General features: G+C 46.2%; 1 protein-coding gene across 5 annotated transcripts in view; it reads right to left on the reverse strand.

Annotated features, from left to right (window-relative positions):
* chchd3a (coiled-coil-helix-coiled-coil-helix domain containing 3a) overlaps positions 1-15,486 on the reverse strand; it is a 71,602-nt gene that overhangs the window by 9,130 nt on the left and 46,986 nt on the right. For 2 of the 5 annotated variants that reach the window (XM_061252654.1, XM_061252652.1), the window contains exons 5-7: positions 14,442-14,483; positions 12,450-12,533; positions 3,309-3,379 (exon numbers count right to left, since the gene is read on the reverse strand). In XM_061252654.1, the coding sequence (XP_061108638.1) occupies positions 3,309-3,379; positions 12,450-12,533; positions 14,442-14,483 (197 nt within the window). The remainder of the gene's footprint in view (positions 1-3,308; positions 3,380-12,449; positions 12,534-14,441; positions 14,484-15,486) is intronic. The other 3 variants (XM_061252656.1, XM_061252655.1, XM_061252653.1) reach the window with 2 other exon arrangements.

The following is a 15,486-nucleotide window of genomic DNA, read 5'->3' on the forward strand; positions in this document are numbered from 1 at the left end:
CTCGGCGGAGCTTCAAAGTGAGCAGAAATCCCGCCCCGATAACCTGTAAGTCTATTTGTCATTGTTTACAGACACTTTCCGAATAATGGAATTATGAAACGACCTGGCACAGGCACGGGTCTCATGAAAAAGTACAGAAAACGCTGCTGGAATCTGAAAGGCTTTCTGTCTGAGAGGACTAAATAAATACAAATGATCCAATGCGGTTCCAGTTGGGAGGGTGGAGGGTGGAGGGGGGGGTGGGGGGAGAAAAACGGTTTAGAAATCCACCGCTAAAGCCTATCCACAAACTCCTAAGAGACCAAGGCCCCTCCCCTACATTGACCAGTGCTGACCTCCACAAACGGCTGAACCCTTCTGCTGCCACCCATTGCTCCTCTTGTCCCCGTCTGTCCTCTGACAGGGATGCAGAGTTAAACCACAGCGTCGCCGCTGCCGGCCGCGATTAAACGGCCGCTCGGGCCGATGCGCCGCGCAGCAGGGAGCCGGACCTGCTAACACGGCGCTAACACGCCCGCACCGAGCGGAGACCGTCTGTGGTAATGAGGTGAGGAAGACGGCAGCCATTTGCCACCTGTGGCTGGGCATGATGAAAGGCCAAGCACAAGTCAGTGCAAGCATTACCTCAATAAGTTTCATAAACCGGGGCAGGCGAATAGCAGTGTAATTAAGCGCAAAATGGTGTCACGTCCTCCATTTTGGGTCAAGACAACTGCGGTGAGCCAACCTCATAATCTCACAGGGTACAGTTCATTCCTTAACACAATTAACTGGCACAGCAATAAACAATAGGCTAAACGCTAATGTCTAACCACTGGGAACTAGGCAACGGCAATGGATTCAAAAACATTTCTTCATAAATCAAGTAAGAATGACTAACTTTTGAACAGAACAGGCACTTTTTTCTCGACTAAGCTAATGCTTCTTTTATTGGGGCTGCCGGCTCGCACTGAAACCTGTCAAAGAGGTCCATTTTCCATTATTATCTCAGTGTCTGTTTCAACTTAAGGGCAATTTGGAGACCAAAAGACTAAATATGTAATTTATTACTTTCCATCTTAATCCGCGATAGCATCTTAGGCTTGGCTCTGCGGTAGCGATCTGCAGCTTTAATATCCAAAGGGAGCAGACACAACTGCTGCTATTACAGTACATGCTAACGCCAACCCCTTCAATTACGAGGCGCACAATACACGCAAGAAACTCGATTAGTCTAAAAGCTCACTCTCCTGGCCCCTTCCTGTAACATCAAACCATGTAGACGTTTGGTTAACGAACGGACAAATCTTCCTCCCCGCCTTAATCCAATCAGAGCGCTCGTAATGCAGCCGGGTAATCCAATCAGCCAATCAGAACCCTTGTAATGCAGCCACCCGTCACATGAGCCATGGCGTTAGCACGGAGGGTCGTGTCACGCTAATGGCACGCTAACTCAATTTTAATGCAGTTGTGGGCCCAGTGTCTTATGAACCCCACTGGGCTGCAGATCGATTCTGGGCATTTCTATAGAGAACGGAGCCTGTGCTAGCACAGACCGAGTCATGTTAATGATATTTTAATGCAATCTTTGTGCCCCAGCCACTCCTGATATGTTCCCCTCCTCAACCCCCAATCCGCCCCCACACATCTCCGCAGAAACAGCCGTCTGCCTTATGCAGAGCGACCGACTGAAGGTACACAAGAGCACTTCAGTCGCGTTGCACTTTAGCTCGACAGATGTGGCTGATGGCTCTTCTCCACACGCGATAAGGTCAAGTCATGTTGTTCACGAAGCACTGAGGGCAAATTCTTGGCACTAAATGTCAAAAAATAAAATAAAGAAAAATGAATACAACCCTTCTTCAACATGGCAGGCAGGTCTTGTGTGTTGCAGGCGACGCACAGTAAACATTAAAGGCGAGTGGGTTGAATGCGGCTGTTTTTCTTCAGCGGTGCAAACCCTGCTGTGGTGTTTCTGCTCATTAGGAGATCCGCGCACACCGGGGTGTCAGTAAGGAGCAGGACACAGGAACCGTTACGGGCACGTGGCATCGTCTGAAGCCATTACGCATCATCAACCTGCGCCGAGCCGTTTCGCCTGTCCGCTTGCGGCTACAAACCGACCGCCAGCCATTAATGACACGGGCCAAACCGCCTCGCCTGACCTGCAAGCCAATCAGCTCGCTGAATGAGAAACGAGATTACAAACCCAACGTCAAGGGTACTCTGACTCCAGAGCTGGAATGTGGTGATGGTCTTCTCTGTTAATCACCAATCTCTGTGGTATAGACTTCACTTGTATTTGAACGATAAGTGATCAGAGCTCAGTTTGCAGTAATCTCTTTCAAAGTTATGTTCAGAATGTAACATTTCTGAATCATAACCAAAGCCTGCCACAGTAAAGGTATGCTGGGCAAGGAGTCGAAGAGAAGATAACTGAAGAACATGGTAAAGGAGCATTTGCTTAAGTTACAACCTGCCTGTCTTAAACTCACACACTCACAAACGTGCCTGCACACGCACATACGCACATGCGCGCGCGCACACACACACACACACACACACACACACACACACACACACACACACACACACACACACACACACACACACACACACACACACACACACACACACACACACACACACACACACACACACACACACACGGCTATACGAGGACTGAGAAATTATTTGAATGCGGATGTTGTAGTGTACGGTTTTGCTGTTATTTTGTGTTGCTCTCTTCCAAACAGAAGACAAGCCAGGCAACAGAAGGTGCATAAATAAATGAATTCATAAAATAAACATGTCACCTCAAACAGTTTGGAACCAACACACTTCTGCCATTTCTTATTGACAGTGAGGATTTATTTTGTACTGAAACCTCATAACAAAACAGCGCACAGGCCAGCTCTCAAACAGAACATGCTAGCAAAAAGCAGGCACTGCAAGGCTGGCACAGCCCAGAGCCCAATGCAATCAATCTGGCACAAGCTGAGAGACTCCTGGAGAACTGACATCTAACATTTTACTGAAACACCCCAGAGGAAATATACATATAAAAGGAATCCATTTTATTTCTAATCCTTTGCAGTAACGGGGTAGGCAAGGACTGACCATTCGCTGGACTGACCCAATTCCAAATCAGACTCTCTCAAACCTGTCACCCAATTCTGAAACAGTACCCTTCCCAAATAGAGGTGGAGGGAAAGAGAAGGGTCCCTCCACTGAATAAGTGTAAGCTGACACACATCTACCAACGTAAAAAGTTGCATGTTCTCTGAGACGTCCAGAGCACACTGGCCGAGCAGGGCCTGAGAACTCACTTGAACTTGGCGTTGACCTCGTCAGCAGCCTTGTGGTAGTTCTCTGTGGTGACTCTGTAGAACTTTGCACTCTGGGGGGGGAAAGAAAGCGAGACAGACAGATATGTAAATTGTGTACTTACTACTGAAAATTACTCTTTGCAAATCAGACGGTGCACACAACACAGAGTGACTTTGGTCTCATACACTCATACGAGGCCTCAGGCACCTTTGCATGTGATGTAACAATATTTAACATGGAATGACCATGGCCCATTAATTCCTAGCACAAATAGTCAATGTGTGTTGTAATGCAAAATACAAACCAAACCACTTCATTAGGCATATGGGGGAAAAGGCAAAGCATCTCCAAGAACCCTGGTTCCTGTGAAGTAATTTGTCCGTTCATATGCGAGCACTAGGTTAGATTGCCTACATATCGAGGGCTACATATTTCCAGTGCTAACTGAGCTAGTTATGTACATGAAAAACGGGTCACATTTTAGTGCCATGTTCCTCATAATCTGGGATTTAGTATAAAAAGGGGTTTTTAGGGGATTTTAAAAGCCTCGGTTTTACATGAGTGCAATGATTTTCATTGGACATAAGGCATGTTGGTCTATACCTTTGGGGGGGGCGGATAAAATACAAATTAATGTCTCCAGTCTTCCCTCTCTTCGTAACAATGGGGCTCGTATTACCTATATTACCATCTAGACCCCAGACGAGACCCATGATGCTAGTTAGCTGCATCACAACTGTGAGCAATATACTTTACTGCCTGTTGGAAAAGAACAAACAACCGTGAGCTATGCAGCCTACCTGCTTAGAATTTGCCTGATAATGCCGATTTCAAGTAAGGTTGGAAAAAAAACCAGACACTCGTTGCAATGCAACTTCTTACGCATACCGATACATTTCCGTTTGCCGAACTAGCAGATTGGATCTGCTGGATTGTCCCAAGAGGGAAACAGTCTAAATGTATTCAAATCACAAGTCAATTTCAAGCACATCATTTGTATTGCGCTTGCGTCATACGTACTGGTGGTTATCGGTGTATGTAATGGTTTGCAAGACAGACATGGATAGCCCATTTCCCAGGGGTGTTTGTGTGAGGGTGTCAAGGTCACAAATCACCAATAACAGTCAAGATGATCAAGATCCTGCCAGTCCAGAAACTCCACTGCCAAATAGGGTTAGGGCTTGTCCATTATTTATCGGGGAGGGGAGGTGGAGGAACATGGCTAACTGATCAATTATTAAACAAGCGGAAAAAATGACCAGTGCCGCAATCTTCTAACGTGTAAAGCAGCAAGATAGGCATGGCCAAGTGGCAGAATAAATATGATATGCGGACATTTGATTTTCTGAGGAGACAAAATTTTGTTGTGGTTTAATTTTTATCATTTAAAAATATACTAGTGAGTTCAGAAATATGCTGCAGTGTCATGCACAGGACGCTTTGTGTACAAATTGCCAGGGGACACCACCACTACCACCACATAGTCTCAATAGCCTCAAATGTTATGTCAAAACTGAGCACCAGAGCAGGAACAAAATGTAAGACAAAAATGAAGCCAACCTTAACTCACCTGCACGTTTGCATTAATAGCCTAAATTAGAGTTGAAGGTGGTATTTTGCACGGCCGATTTTCTTTCCCTTCATCTGGATATTTTAAGCGCAATATGCCTAAATCATATCAGTCACTCCTGGCCCTTAGTTCTACAGTCCTAGCATTCATCTTCAGAGCCCCCAAACCAGCAAAGACTGCCGCTGAATACATTGGGTCTGATCCTAATCCACACAGAAAACTTTACAATTTCAGACATCTAGAGTTGCAAGCACCTTACATGTTCTAGCATACTTTTTGTACTGTCATACAGTAGCCCCTATAGCATCTCTAAAGATGGCACTGAAAAACATCCATCTAAAACGACTTCAGAATCACAACAGTGCCACCTGTGTAGAGGACGACCCTAGAGTTGGTTTGCCAACTTGACTTTCTCGAATTTTCCTGAAATCTTCTCACCCAAGTTATCTAGGTATGAGCCAATTTCCTTATTCATGCTGAGAAGAGGGTGTCTATAGATGGCCTGAATTTAGCAAAAGACGTTTTGTTTCAATGGAACTGAAACTGCAAATGAAAAACGAGGTCAACCCTTCAGAACAATCCTACAAGTTCCATCAGAAGTTTACAGGGAGAGGAGATTGAGGGCGTGACACCATTATATTGTCCAATTAGTTTTGCTTGCAACAAATTAGAGAGGCGGTCTGAATAGTATCACAGGCAGAAGGAGCAGTAACGTGGGGGGGGGGGGGGAAGGCGCTTGATTCAATCTGAAGGCTACGAGTTCAAATCCCGAGTGGAGTGGCTGACAAAGCACCTCTGAGCAGCAGATGCCAGCCGACCCAAAAAAGAAAGTTTGGGTGTGGAGGTATCATAGTGCACACAGTATATAACTCATTTCAGCCAGGGTTCTTCTGTGCAAAGGGAAACACAAAGATAGGGATTATCCGTTTAGCCTTCAAGCTGCACCTTCTGGAGGTCGTACACAGAGCCTCTCTTGTTCCCTTGACCCCGGTCCACTCATGTCTGTCAGTAATTACATTTGAACCTCCATTTATCTCTCTTTTATCCAATCAATAGAAATGAACCGAACAACTGTAGGGATCAATAGTCGTTTTTCATGGCGAACGGAGTAAAAAGCAGAGGGCTTGTGACAGACCTTTATGACAGAGGAGAGGACAGAGCTGCCTTTTTGGGGAAGGCACACGTCCTTGGCTGGGTGGGGTGGGACGTCAGGAGGATCACTGAGGAAGAGAGTGCCACAGAAAGGCCTAGCTGGGCTGCAGTGCTGCCTGGAGCCATTTTTAGGGCGTTAAAGGCTTGCAAACATTTTCTTCTTTTCCTCAATTCCCTTCTAGAAGCGATCAATACTGCACCCATGACAGGGAGTTGGTACATTTCAAGAGAGATATGGAGACCTCCATTTCAAGCAAATGGGACAAGAACAAAGAATATAACTGCAAGAAACAATGACAGAGGGGGAAAAAAGTACAAAATGGCCACGCAAGACTGATGTCTTCAGGGACGAGTAAAGAATCATCAAGGTTTCCCAAATTCATTTTGGAATACAATTTCGTAAAACCATGAAGACATAACCCTAGCCTGTGTCTGCCAACAGAACTACCTTTGAATTTCAATGAAATCTATCAACATACCCATCAGCATATTTCACGGCAATGTCTTCATGGACTCCCTGCATCCATTTTTTCCCCCTCCTAACACTTGCAGCAGAGAAAGCTGGAACACTTCTTGATCAATAGCTTTACAAAATCGAGTGACTACCATCTGTCACAAGCATACAGCGCTGCATATTTTGTGGGAAAAGACATACATTTACACACAGGAAAATTAATAACATTGCAACGCTCACATTAAATTTCAAATAGGCAGCTGTTTGAGGATTCAAACCTACAACAGGAGAATGACGAGCCCAGTTCTTTTGGTCATGCCATTTGCTTTGCATCAATCATTGGTTGTGTTATTAGTTTTGCATGTGATAAAAGGCTTTGTACTTTGGTACAAGGTCTTAGTAAATCATGCCCTATACATTCTATATTCAACATCATACACTGGTCAACATCAAAGGCACTTTTTTCTTATGGCCGAGCTAAAAAGTGAGACTGGCTGTTTTTTTTCTTTTTTCTTTGACTGTTAAGAAAAGTTTACAAACTTTCCAAATTGACCAAACACTTTATTCCCAGTACACGAAATGACCACAGACCAAAATAGTTTGTGTTTTCCGCCAATTGCCTTGTGGCAACCACAACTATTCACCTCATTATTTCAAAACGGAAGAGCTTCAACACTATAAAAGTATAGTGCATATCGAGCTCTGTGGGTGAAGTCATTATAGTTATGGTTGTATCTGATTTGATTCCCTCAATGCGATAGCCAGGAAATCTAGCGTCTGGATTTGGAATATTGCAGGATTCAATAAAAGCCAGATAAATAATGGTCCCCTGGCTAAATTGAAGCTCAGAAAGGCCTCAGACAATGGCAGATCTAGCTGTGATTCCTGGAACACAGTGGCTTTGATCATCGCAGAGAGAAGCGGACGGAGATCCCGCATCACAATTTGTGCCATCTGTGATGTCGCTGTCTGTGATTAGGGAAAGTGTCCCGCTGTTTGATTTCCTCAGACAGACCGAGAGACTCAGCGCGCGTTCGGAATAAAATTGTTCAATATTGACTTTTTCATGTCTGACTTACGACAACCGAGACAGACCCAGAATAACACTGAGGGAGGTGGTCCGTGTTTTCCCTGCATTTCGGGGCAAAACAGCTTGTTGCATTTCCCAGCATGCCAGGAGTTTGTACGAGACGTGGGTACATGTGGGTACGAGTCGAGTGCTTGTGTGTCTACAGGTGGGGGCACTTCTCCAGCGGGGTTGTGAGCTGAGCCTCTTTCTTACACGCCCATGCGACACCTAAACCGGCGATTTTCGATGGTGTATTAGAGAACAAAGAACGAGGAGATCAATGAAGCCCCCTACCTCACCCTCAAATCAATAAATCCACTTAGAATCATGAGCCTGCAACTGCAAGCAAGGCTTCTTTCATTAAATTGTCTGGAGTTTGAAGTCATAACATTTAATGTTCTCATTCACTGTTCTTTTCCCTCCGATTGCGTCCCGTCACAGGGTTGCGTTGATCTAAGAAGCTGGATGGCAGGACGGTGTGAGGCACCGCATCTCAGCCAGTAGATAAACCTTATCCCAGCATTCACTAATTTTACATAATTAAAGAAATTTACATAAAAACACAATCATTGAGCAATTTCGTTTCTTTCCTACAGGGCAATGAAGATCCTTCATTACCTTATATTAGAAATTATATACTCCCCTGTGCAATCTCACTACTCTACCCACAGCCCATCTTGCCTGTGGGCACCTTCGTGTTAACCGTGTATTACGGCATAAATACACCTACTCACTCTGACCGCAGGAGCAGAGGTGAGGTGAATGGATTAATGCGTGTGACTGGTTAACACACACCTTCCAGCTGTTAGGCGCTATGAACGGATTAATGCGCGTGACTCGCCAACGTATTCCCCAGCCGTAGCGCGGAGCGGAGCAGGAGCGGAGTGTGTAATTGGGTAGCACGCCTATTATGTAATGAGTTCTAATGAGGAAACAATTACCATCTCATTACGCTAATCATGTGAAGAAGAAGATGGATATTTAATAGCAAAAAAAGCGATGTACTGTACTCGTGAATACTTTGATACGGTTCAAGATTTATGGAGACAGAATTGGAGAATGTGGAGTTAACATGTGGTGGTGGGGGCGGCAGTGTGTAGCAGTGGATAGGACGCCAGGCTCGCGGCCAGAAGGTCATGGGTTCAAATCCCCAGCAGGGGATTACACTTCCTTTTCCAGAGCTGCAAATGGGTTACAAACGGTTTTAATAAATCCAGCTATGCATGTGGTGGCCATCACAGCCTGAGAGCGGAAAGGAGGATTATTTGAGGGAATATGGTCACCACAGAACAACCACGGTACAGCAGACCAGAACTATGAGACCATTCATTGAGTCAGTCCACGACTACACTGACTTTCAGCCCTTCCGATATATTCCCACATGAATATGCAAGCAGAAGGGAGTACTCTTTAGAAGTAAGGAATGCCCATCGCCGCAGTCTAGGCAGGGCAGGGAAATGTTAGAGGGAAACTTCACTGTGACTGCCATTACGGCTCTGTCATACAGGAACCCTTATGGCTCTGAACTAAACCAATGCACATAAATCAAACGACTAACGTTCTCTATGGCGGGCAGGGAAGCGTTAAAGGGAAAACTAAACTGTCACCGCCATTACGGCTCTACCACACAGGATTCATTACGGCTCAGAGTTGCACAAGAACACAGAACGCAAACAACTAAAGCACACACACTTTAATGACTGCAGTCCTCTGAAATCTTTGCCTGGCCAAATGTGTGTGTACTTAAAGAGGATGGGCTAGATTGGCGTAACCTAATTTTGGGAGCCAAGCTGAAAATCTCTAATAAATCCTGCCTTTTCCAACTTATTTTTTATTGGACTTGGCATCAGAGCTGCCCATCTTCAGCCGGGTTTATTAAAGCACTAAGCTGCGGTTCAGACAGTGGCTCCAGAGGAGTGCTGGCTTATCAAACACTACAGTAATTTCAGAGAGAGAGCAGGACACTAACGCAGGGGATGGCTGAGGTTTGGGCTGTGGCTCAGTCTGTGATGATTAAGCTGGGCTAATTAAATTAATGGGCGTGCGTGCAAAGACAAGCTCCCCTGCCGCTCACCGCGTGTTTCCAGGCCTTCGGAGATAACGGCCACTCGGAGATTGGAGATGGGGCTCGCTGGGCCTCGTGGGACTGTTTTCCACGCGAGTCCTCACATTGGGAGGTCAGTTAGGTTAGGCTGAGGACAGCAGCCAAGTGCAAGAGCACCGTTTCACCATGTACCCAAACCCCAAACACACACCAGAAACCAGAACCAGAAACTCACACTGCATTTGGAAGCAAGGTATTTAGGGCCCTAAACTCGCACTGAGAGAAATCTAATTCCACCAACAGAGCAAAGGGGAGGGGCAGATTTCAAGACTGTGGACAAAATGAAACTTAGAGGGCGTTGAAGAGTATGAGATTGTTTTACACAGGGAATATAGTGTGAAATGTATGTGTGTGACTGTGTACGTGAGTGCCTGTGAGAGAGGGTATGTGTATATGAGAGTGTATTTGTGTGTGTGTGTGTGTGTGTGTGTGTGTGTGTGTGTGTGTGTGTGGTTTCAGAGGTAATCCGTCAGGCTCCCAGTAAAAGCAGTGGCGTGCAGGCCAGATCTGCTGAGGGGCTGTCAGGGAGAGCTCAGTGATGAATGGAGAGGCTGGAGTGAAAGAGACGTGTAATATACACTGAGCTTCATTCTCACACTCAGTGTCACTGCCAGAGCCCTGTGTGTGTGTGTGTGTGTGTGTGTGTGTATGTGTGTGTGTGTGTGTGTGTTATACACTGAGCTTCATTCTCACACTCAATGTCACTGTCAGAGCCCTGTGTGTGTGTGTGTGTGTGTAATATACACTGAGCTTCATTCTCACACACACACACACACACACACACACACACACACACACACACACACACACACACACACACACACACACACACACAGAGTGAGCAAGAAAGAGAGAGTGACTGAGTGAGAGATGTTCACCCACATCCAAAAAAAAAGGACACAAACATCACAGAACGACTCCATCAGACGGTGTGGCATGAAGCCTTGCAAGTCAGGAGCTTGGCCACAGAATACAAAGCATCCTTCCTGAAGCGTGCACTGAAAGCCATGGCACTAACCTACACTAACACAGCCTCAGGGCAGCTCTTCAGAGAGAGCAGAGATTGGTCCCACTGCAGTCAACCATATTAAAAAAGAAATAAAAGCTCTCTGAACGCTAACAATGAAATCCAATCCAAAAAATAATCGTGATTGATTTGATTTCTGAGTCCCAAACAGAGGCTCCCAGAACACACTGCTTCAGTATCCCATTAAGGAGCACAAAATGGAGGTGCAGCTTCAGTTACCGCAGTTACGCACAGAATTAATACATAAATACATAAATACATGAACGAATCTATGAAATCTAATGAGTGGTCAATGTAATCCCGCTAGCATTCTGTGAAGCTTATTGTGACAAATCCTTGTTAACATAATTTTGATTACATTTTTAAAAACATTTTATTTCAAAAAGATGCATTTCTTTTTTGAATGTGTGTTGGGGTTATTTTGGGTCTGACACTCTTTACTGTGTGGCTGCAGAGGCTGTGGGGCGGGATCAGGTTCCAGCAGAGCGTTTGTCGAGCAAGTTACTGCAATGACAACATTAAGAAACAAAAATACCGCGAATACAACTCCAACCAGTAGGAAAGTTATTTATAGTCATTTGATCTTAGAGACTTACATTACTGTAGGTGCGACTGCCCTCCTGCACTTTAAGAGGATGTGGCTAGGCTCATCTGTGTTCATTTTTGCCTCCAGGGGCTCATGAGAGCTTAACAAAATGGCACAAATGAAAGACAGAGGCTCTCCGCCCCTAATGGCATTACTGTAGAAATGGGTTTCATCTTTTCCCTCCATAGTAACATCTGACCTATCCGCCATTACGGGCTGCATCTCTCTCTGCGGCTACAAAAGGCTGCGACTCCGAAGAGCGAATCCAGTGCAGCTATTGTTTGCTTCCTCCATTAACGAGTAATCAATAAGCTCTCTCAGGTGTGACCTACATGTCCGCAGTAATGGCCGCGTGCCTCGTCTGCTTAAGATGCCAAAGCTGGAGCAACTGAAATGATCCGCTCCCATTTACTCTGTCCTTGTGCTGCCCTTGGAAGTAGAGTTAAAGGAGAACTCCATGTTCTGCGCCATGTTCCCATGGAGAGGCCTCTTTCTCTCTTAACGTGGGAGGTCTGTCCTTGTGTGGGGGAGGAGCTTAGGTGTGCTGTGGTTTTGGCATGGGGAGGAGCTTGTGTGTGCTGTGGGTGTGGCATGGGGATGAATTTGGGTGTGGTATGGGTGTGATATGGGGACGGGTTTGGGTGAGGTATGGGGATGAGTTTGGGTGTGGTATGGGGATGAGTTTGGGTGTGGTATGGGGATGAGTTTGGGTGTGGTTTGGGGATGAGTTTGGGTGTGGTATGGGTGTGATATGGGGATGAGTTCGGGTGAGGTATGAGGATGAGTTTGGGTGTGGTATGGGGATGAGTTTGGGGATGAGTTTGGGTGTGATATGGGGACGGGGTTGGGTGTGCTGTGGGTGTGTGGTATGGGGATGAGTTTGGGGATGAGTTTGGGTGTGGTATGGGGATGAGTTTGGGTGTGCTGTGGGTGTGGCATGGGGATGAGTTAGGGTGTGGTATGGGTGTGATATGGGGATTAGTTTGGGTGGGATATGGGGATGGGTTTGGGTGTAGTTTGGGCGTGGTATGGGGATGGGTTTGGGTGTAGTTTGGGTGTGGTATGGGGATGGGTTTGGGTGTAGTTTGGGTGTGGTATGGGGATGGGTTTGGGTGTAGTTTGGGTGTGGTATGGGGATGGGTTTGGGTGTAGTTTGGGAGTGGTGGCACAGGTCTTACCCTCTCCTCCAGCTTGGCCACCTGCTCCCTGTAGAAGGCTTCCTGTTTCCTCAGCTCTCTGTCCTTCTCTTCCAGCTGATGGGCCTGAAGGAGGAGAGGAGAGTTCAGACCCTCTGCAGCACAGCCACACCACTGCAGCTTCCACAAGCTACACAGACCACCAGAAGCGCCAGTCAAACAATCTGCACACATATAATTACAACATTCGTATGCGATGAAACAAACAAAAAAGCTAACAAAAAGAAGGAACATCTTGCCAACATTAAATTCACTGGCACATGCAAAAACACAAAACCGGTAAATGGTCAGAAAAAAAGGTGGATGTGAACCACGGCCACCCTGCTGTTGGGACCTCTGTGGTGGTCAAATGCTACACCTTGCCTGGCTGGAACTAAACGCAGACAGCCTCATTCAAAAATCTTGGACATCTGGCTTCTTTCTAGACAAGTAAATTGGAAGTTCGCCCTTCAAAGACTCACACATCCTTACAATTACAAATAAGCTTCAAGCCCCCAATACTGCGAGGGCCACTCCTTGGGAGTCATTGCTTGGGACCTCAGTATTCCCAGGTATAATTTTCCAAAAACCCAAGCATTACCCAAAAGGACCAGAAATTACATTCAAAGCTCCCAACAGATACCTTTCAAACGATGACATCCTGACCTTTTTTTGAAAACTCTGTGTACCCTCTCTCAGGGAACTGGATGGGGTCATGTTCAATAAAGAAACGGGGCACAGCGGGGCAACAGCCAGGTGGTTAAGGCACCATTTTAGGACACTGTTCTCAGCCCACAGGCCACAGTCTAGTGTGAAATTTAGACGATGACCAAGAGCCTCTCAGCATAGCACACATTCGGCGCTGGCATCGCCCAGGGAAGGGAAGTAGACAGCTGGTGGTGAGGACCGAGGCTCATTGCGCTCCTGTGATCCTCTAAACTAGTCACCCACAAGTCAGTCTGTTAATCTGCACACAAAGCAGCTTCCCCCGGCTCCTCTCGGCTTAAACCCGACCCGCTAACTGCCTCGGGCCGAAGTGGCGACTGACATCAGGAGAAATGGAGGTGAGCGTGCGCTCGTCTGCTGCGGAGAAGACCGCTGATGAACGGGCTTTCCCCAAATCGAGGAGCACTAAAAAAAGAAACGGGGGCCCAGAAAAGGTCTGGTTCCCCCCCGGTGTAACCGACAATAATTGGCACTGTACACCGGCCCTACTCAGTCATGTGACAACGAGAGGGCGGAGGGGTGACTTTCACCGCCGAGCGCGGAGCCGGCAGAGACGGAAGGAGCCAAGAACTCGAGAGCCTCGCTCTCCGACCCCTCCAAGGGCAGCGGGTCACCGACGGCGTTATTGGACTGCCGCCCGGGCCGTTTCTGTGTCACAGAGAACAGCACAGGGCTCAGTGAGGTGGGATAGGGCGGCCCCCGAACAATAAAGAGACGGACTCTTCACTGGGGCTCGGTATCTCTCATTTTTCTTACTCCTCCATAATGTACTCGACTTTTTGCGGTTTCGGTTTGCCGTGAAACAACCCCCTAATCATCTTCCATTCAAAAGCTGCAAACTGAACACATTAAAAGCGTCCATTTTTTGCTCCTGACATTTGGCATCATCATTAGTGAATTACACAAACTGGCTAATTAAGGAATAGTGGATTAGTGTTTTGCTTTCATTCGGCGCTAATTGCATGGCGGAACTCCACAGCTAAATACAGCGGATTACTTTCTCAAAAACGTCAAAGGTTTAACGGTGTGCTGGGAGAACGTGCGTCTTCCACACTGTCAAACTGGCGTAACGTCGACAAGCTACAGGTCAACTCGCTGATGGAGCAGACATCTGGCGAGCTTCAGCAGGAACAGGCTAAGCAAACTAGAAATTAATCTGACACTGACAGTCGACAAAAAGAAGGTAGCATGAGATGGAACAGCTTTAAATTGAAATAAGAAACGGAGAGAGGAAAGAGATGTGTGCATGCAGGTGGAGAGAGAGATCACCTCAGACTCTCCTTCCTTCAACCTTACCTTACGCTCCAGCCCCTGAAGCAAGGGAGCAGAGAAAAAAGGAGAGAAAGACAGAGGGGGTTAGAAAACTTCTTCAGACTGCACTTCCAGTGCCGCGCAGAAATAAATTCCCCGAAATAAACGTCCCCTGGGCTGTCCCGGGCTTAACCAAACTAGACAGACAGGACTAGGTAAGAAATTAGCTAACTCCATTGTCAAGTGTCATGTGAAAGGGGAGGCAGAATTTCGACTAACTTACCGTGTTTTCCTATATTACTTTTCTGTTAATAAACCAAATGTTCATTCATGAAATGTAATTGGGACTACAGTGTAACCCCTACATTATATAATTTCACTGTGCAGCTAAATGGCTTAATTTAAGACAGGCTGACCTGCCCTGAAACCAGACTGGTTTGTTTGAGGAAGTAAAGGCAGCGGATGTAACAGATAAGACTGTCCGAGTCAGAGTGGCAACGGAGAGGCAAACAATCGACCAGATAGCATAGTCAGCCTGTAGCCTGACCAGTAAAGACAAGGCATCAGTGTCTACCCGCTACCCACCCACACACAATATGCCACTGGCAGTGCCAATCGTGGCATTTCCAGGTAATGGCCGGAGCGGAAAGAAAAAATAAAAATAAAAAACTTTCCTTGAGCTTCAGTTTAACCACCGGTGACTGACACACATCTCTTCACATTAGATACTTCTAAAAATCCGCATTTCCAGGAAACATCTTTGTGTTCAAAAACCCATAAAATTCCCAGCTTACGAGATAACGAGAAGTCAGAAGTACCCCTTATATGGGAGCATGTTTAGACACTTCTCTGCAAATGCGCACAAACAAAAGCTACATAAAGGAATAACGCACGGTTATACAAGTGATAAAACAGCTCGTAGCATTGCGGAAATTATTACCAAACGCAAATGAGTCATCTTACGAAACATAAAAAACTATTACGAAGCATACGAGCCATAAAAACCATAACAATCCACAGTGAATACCATTATTACCGACAGACTACTAATCGCGTTTTATTA

This window comes from Conger conger, chromosome 8, assembly GCF_963514075.1.
Source record: "Conger conger chromosome 8, fConCon1.1, whole genome shotgun sequence".
NCBI lineage: Eukaryota > Metazoa > Chordata > Actinopteri > Anguilliformes > Congridae > Conger > Conger conger.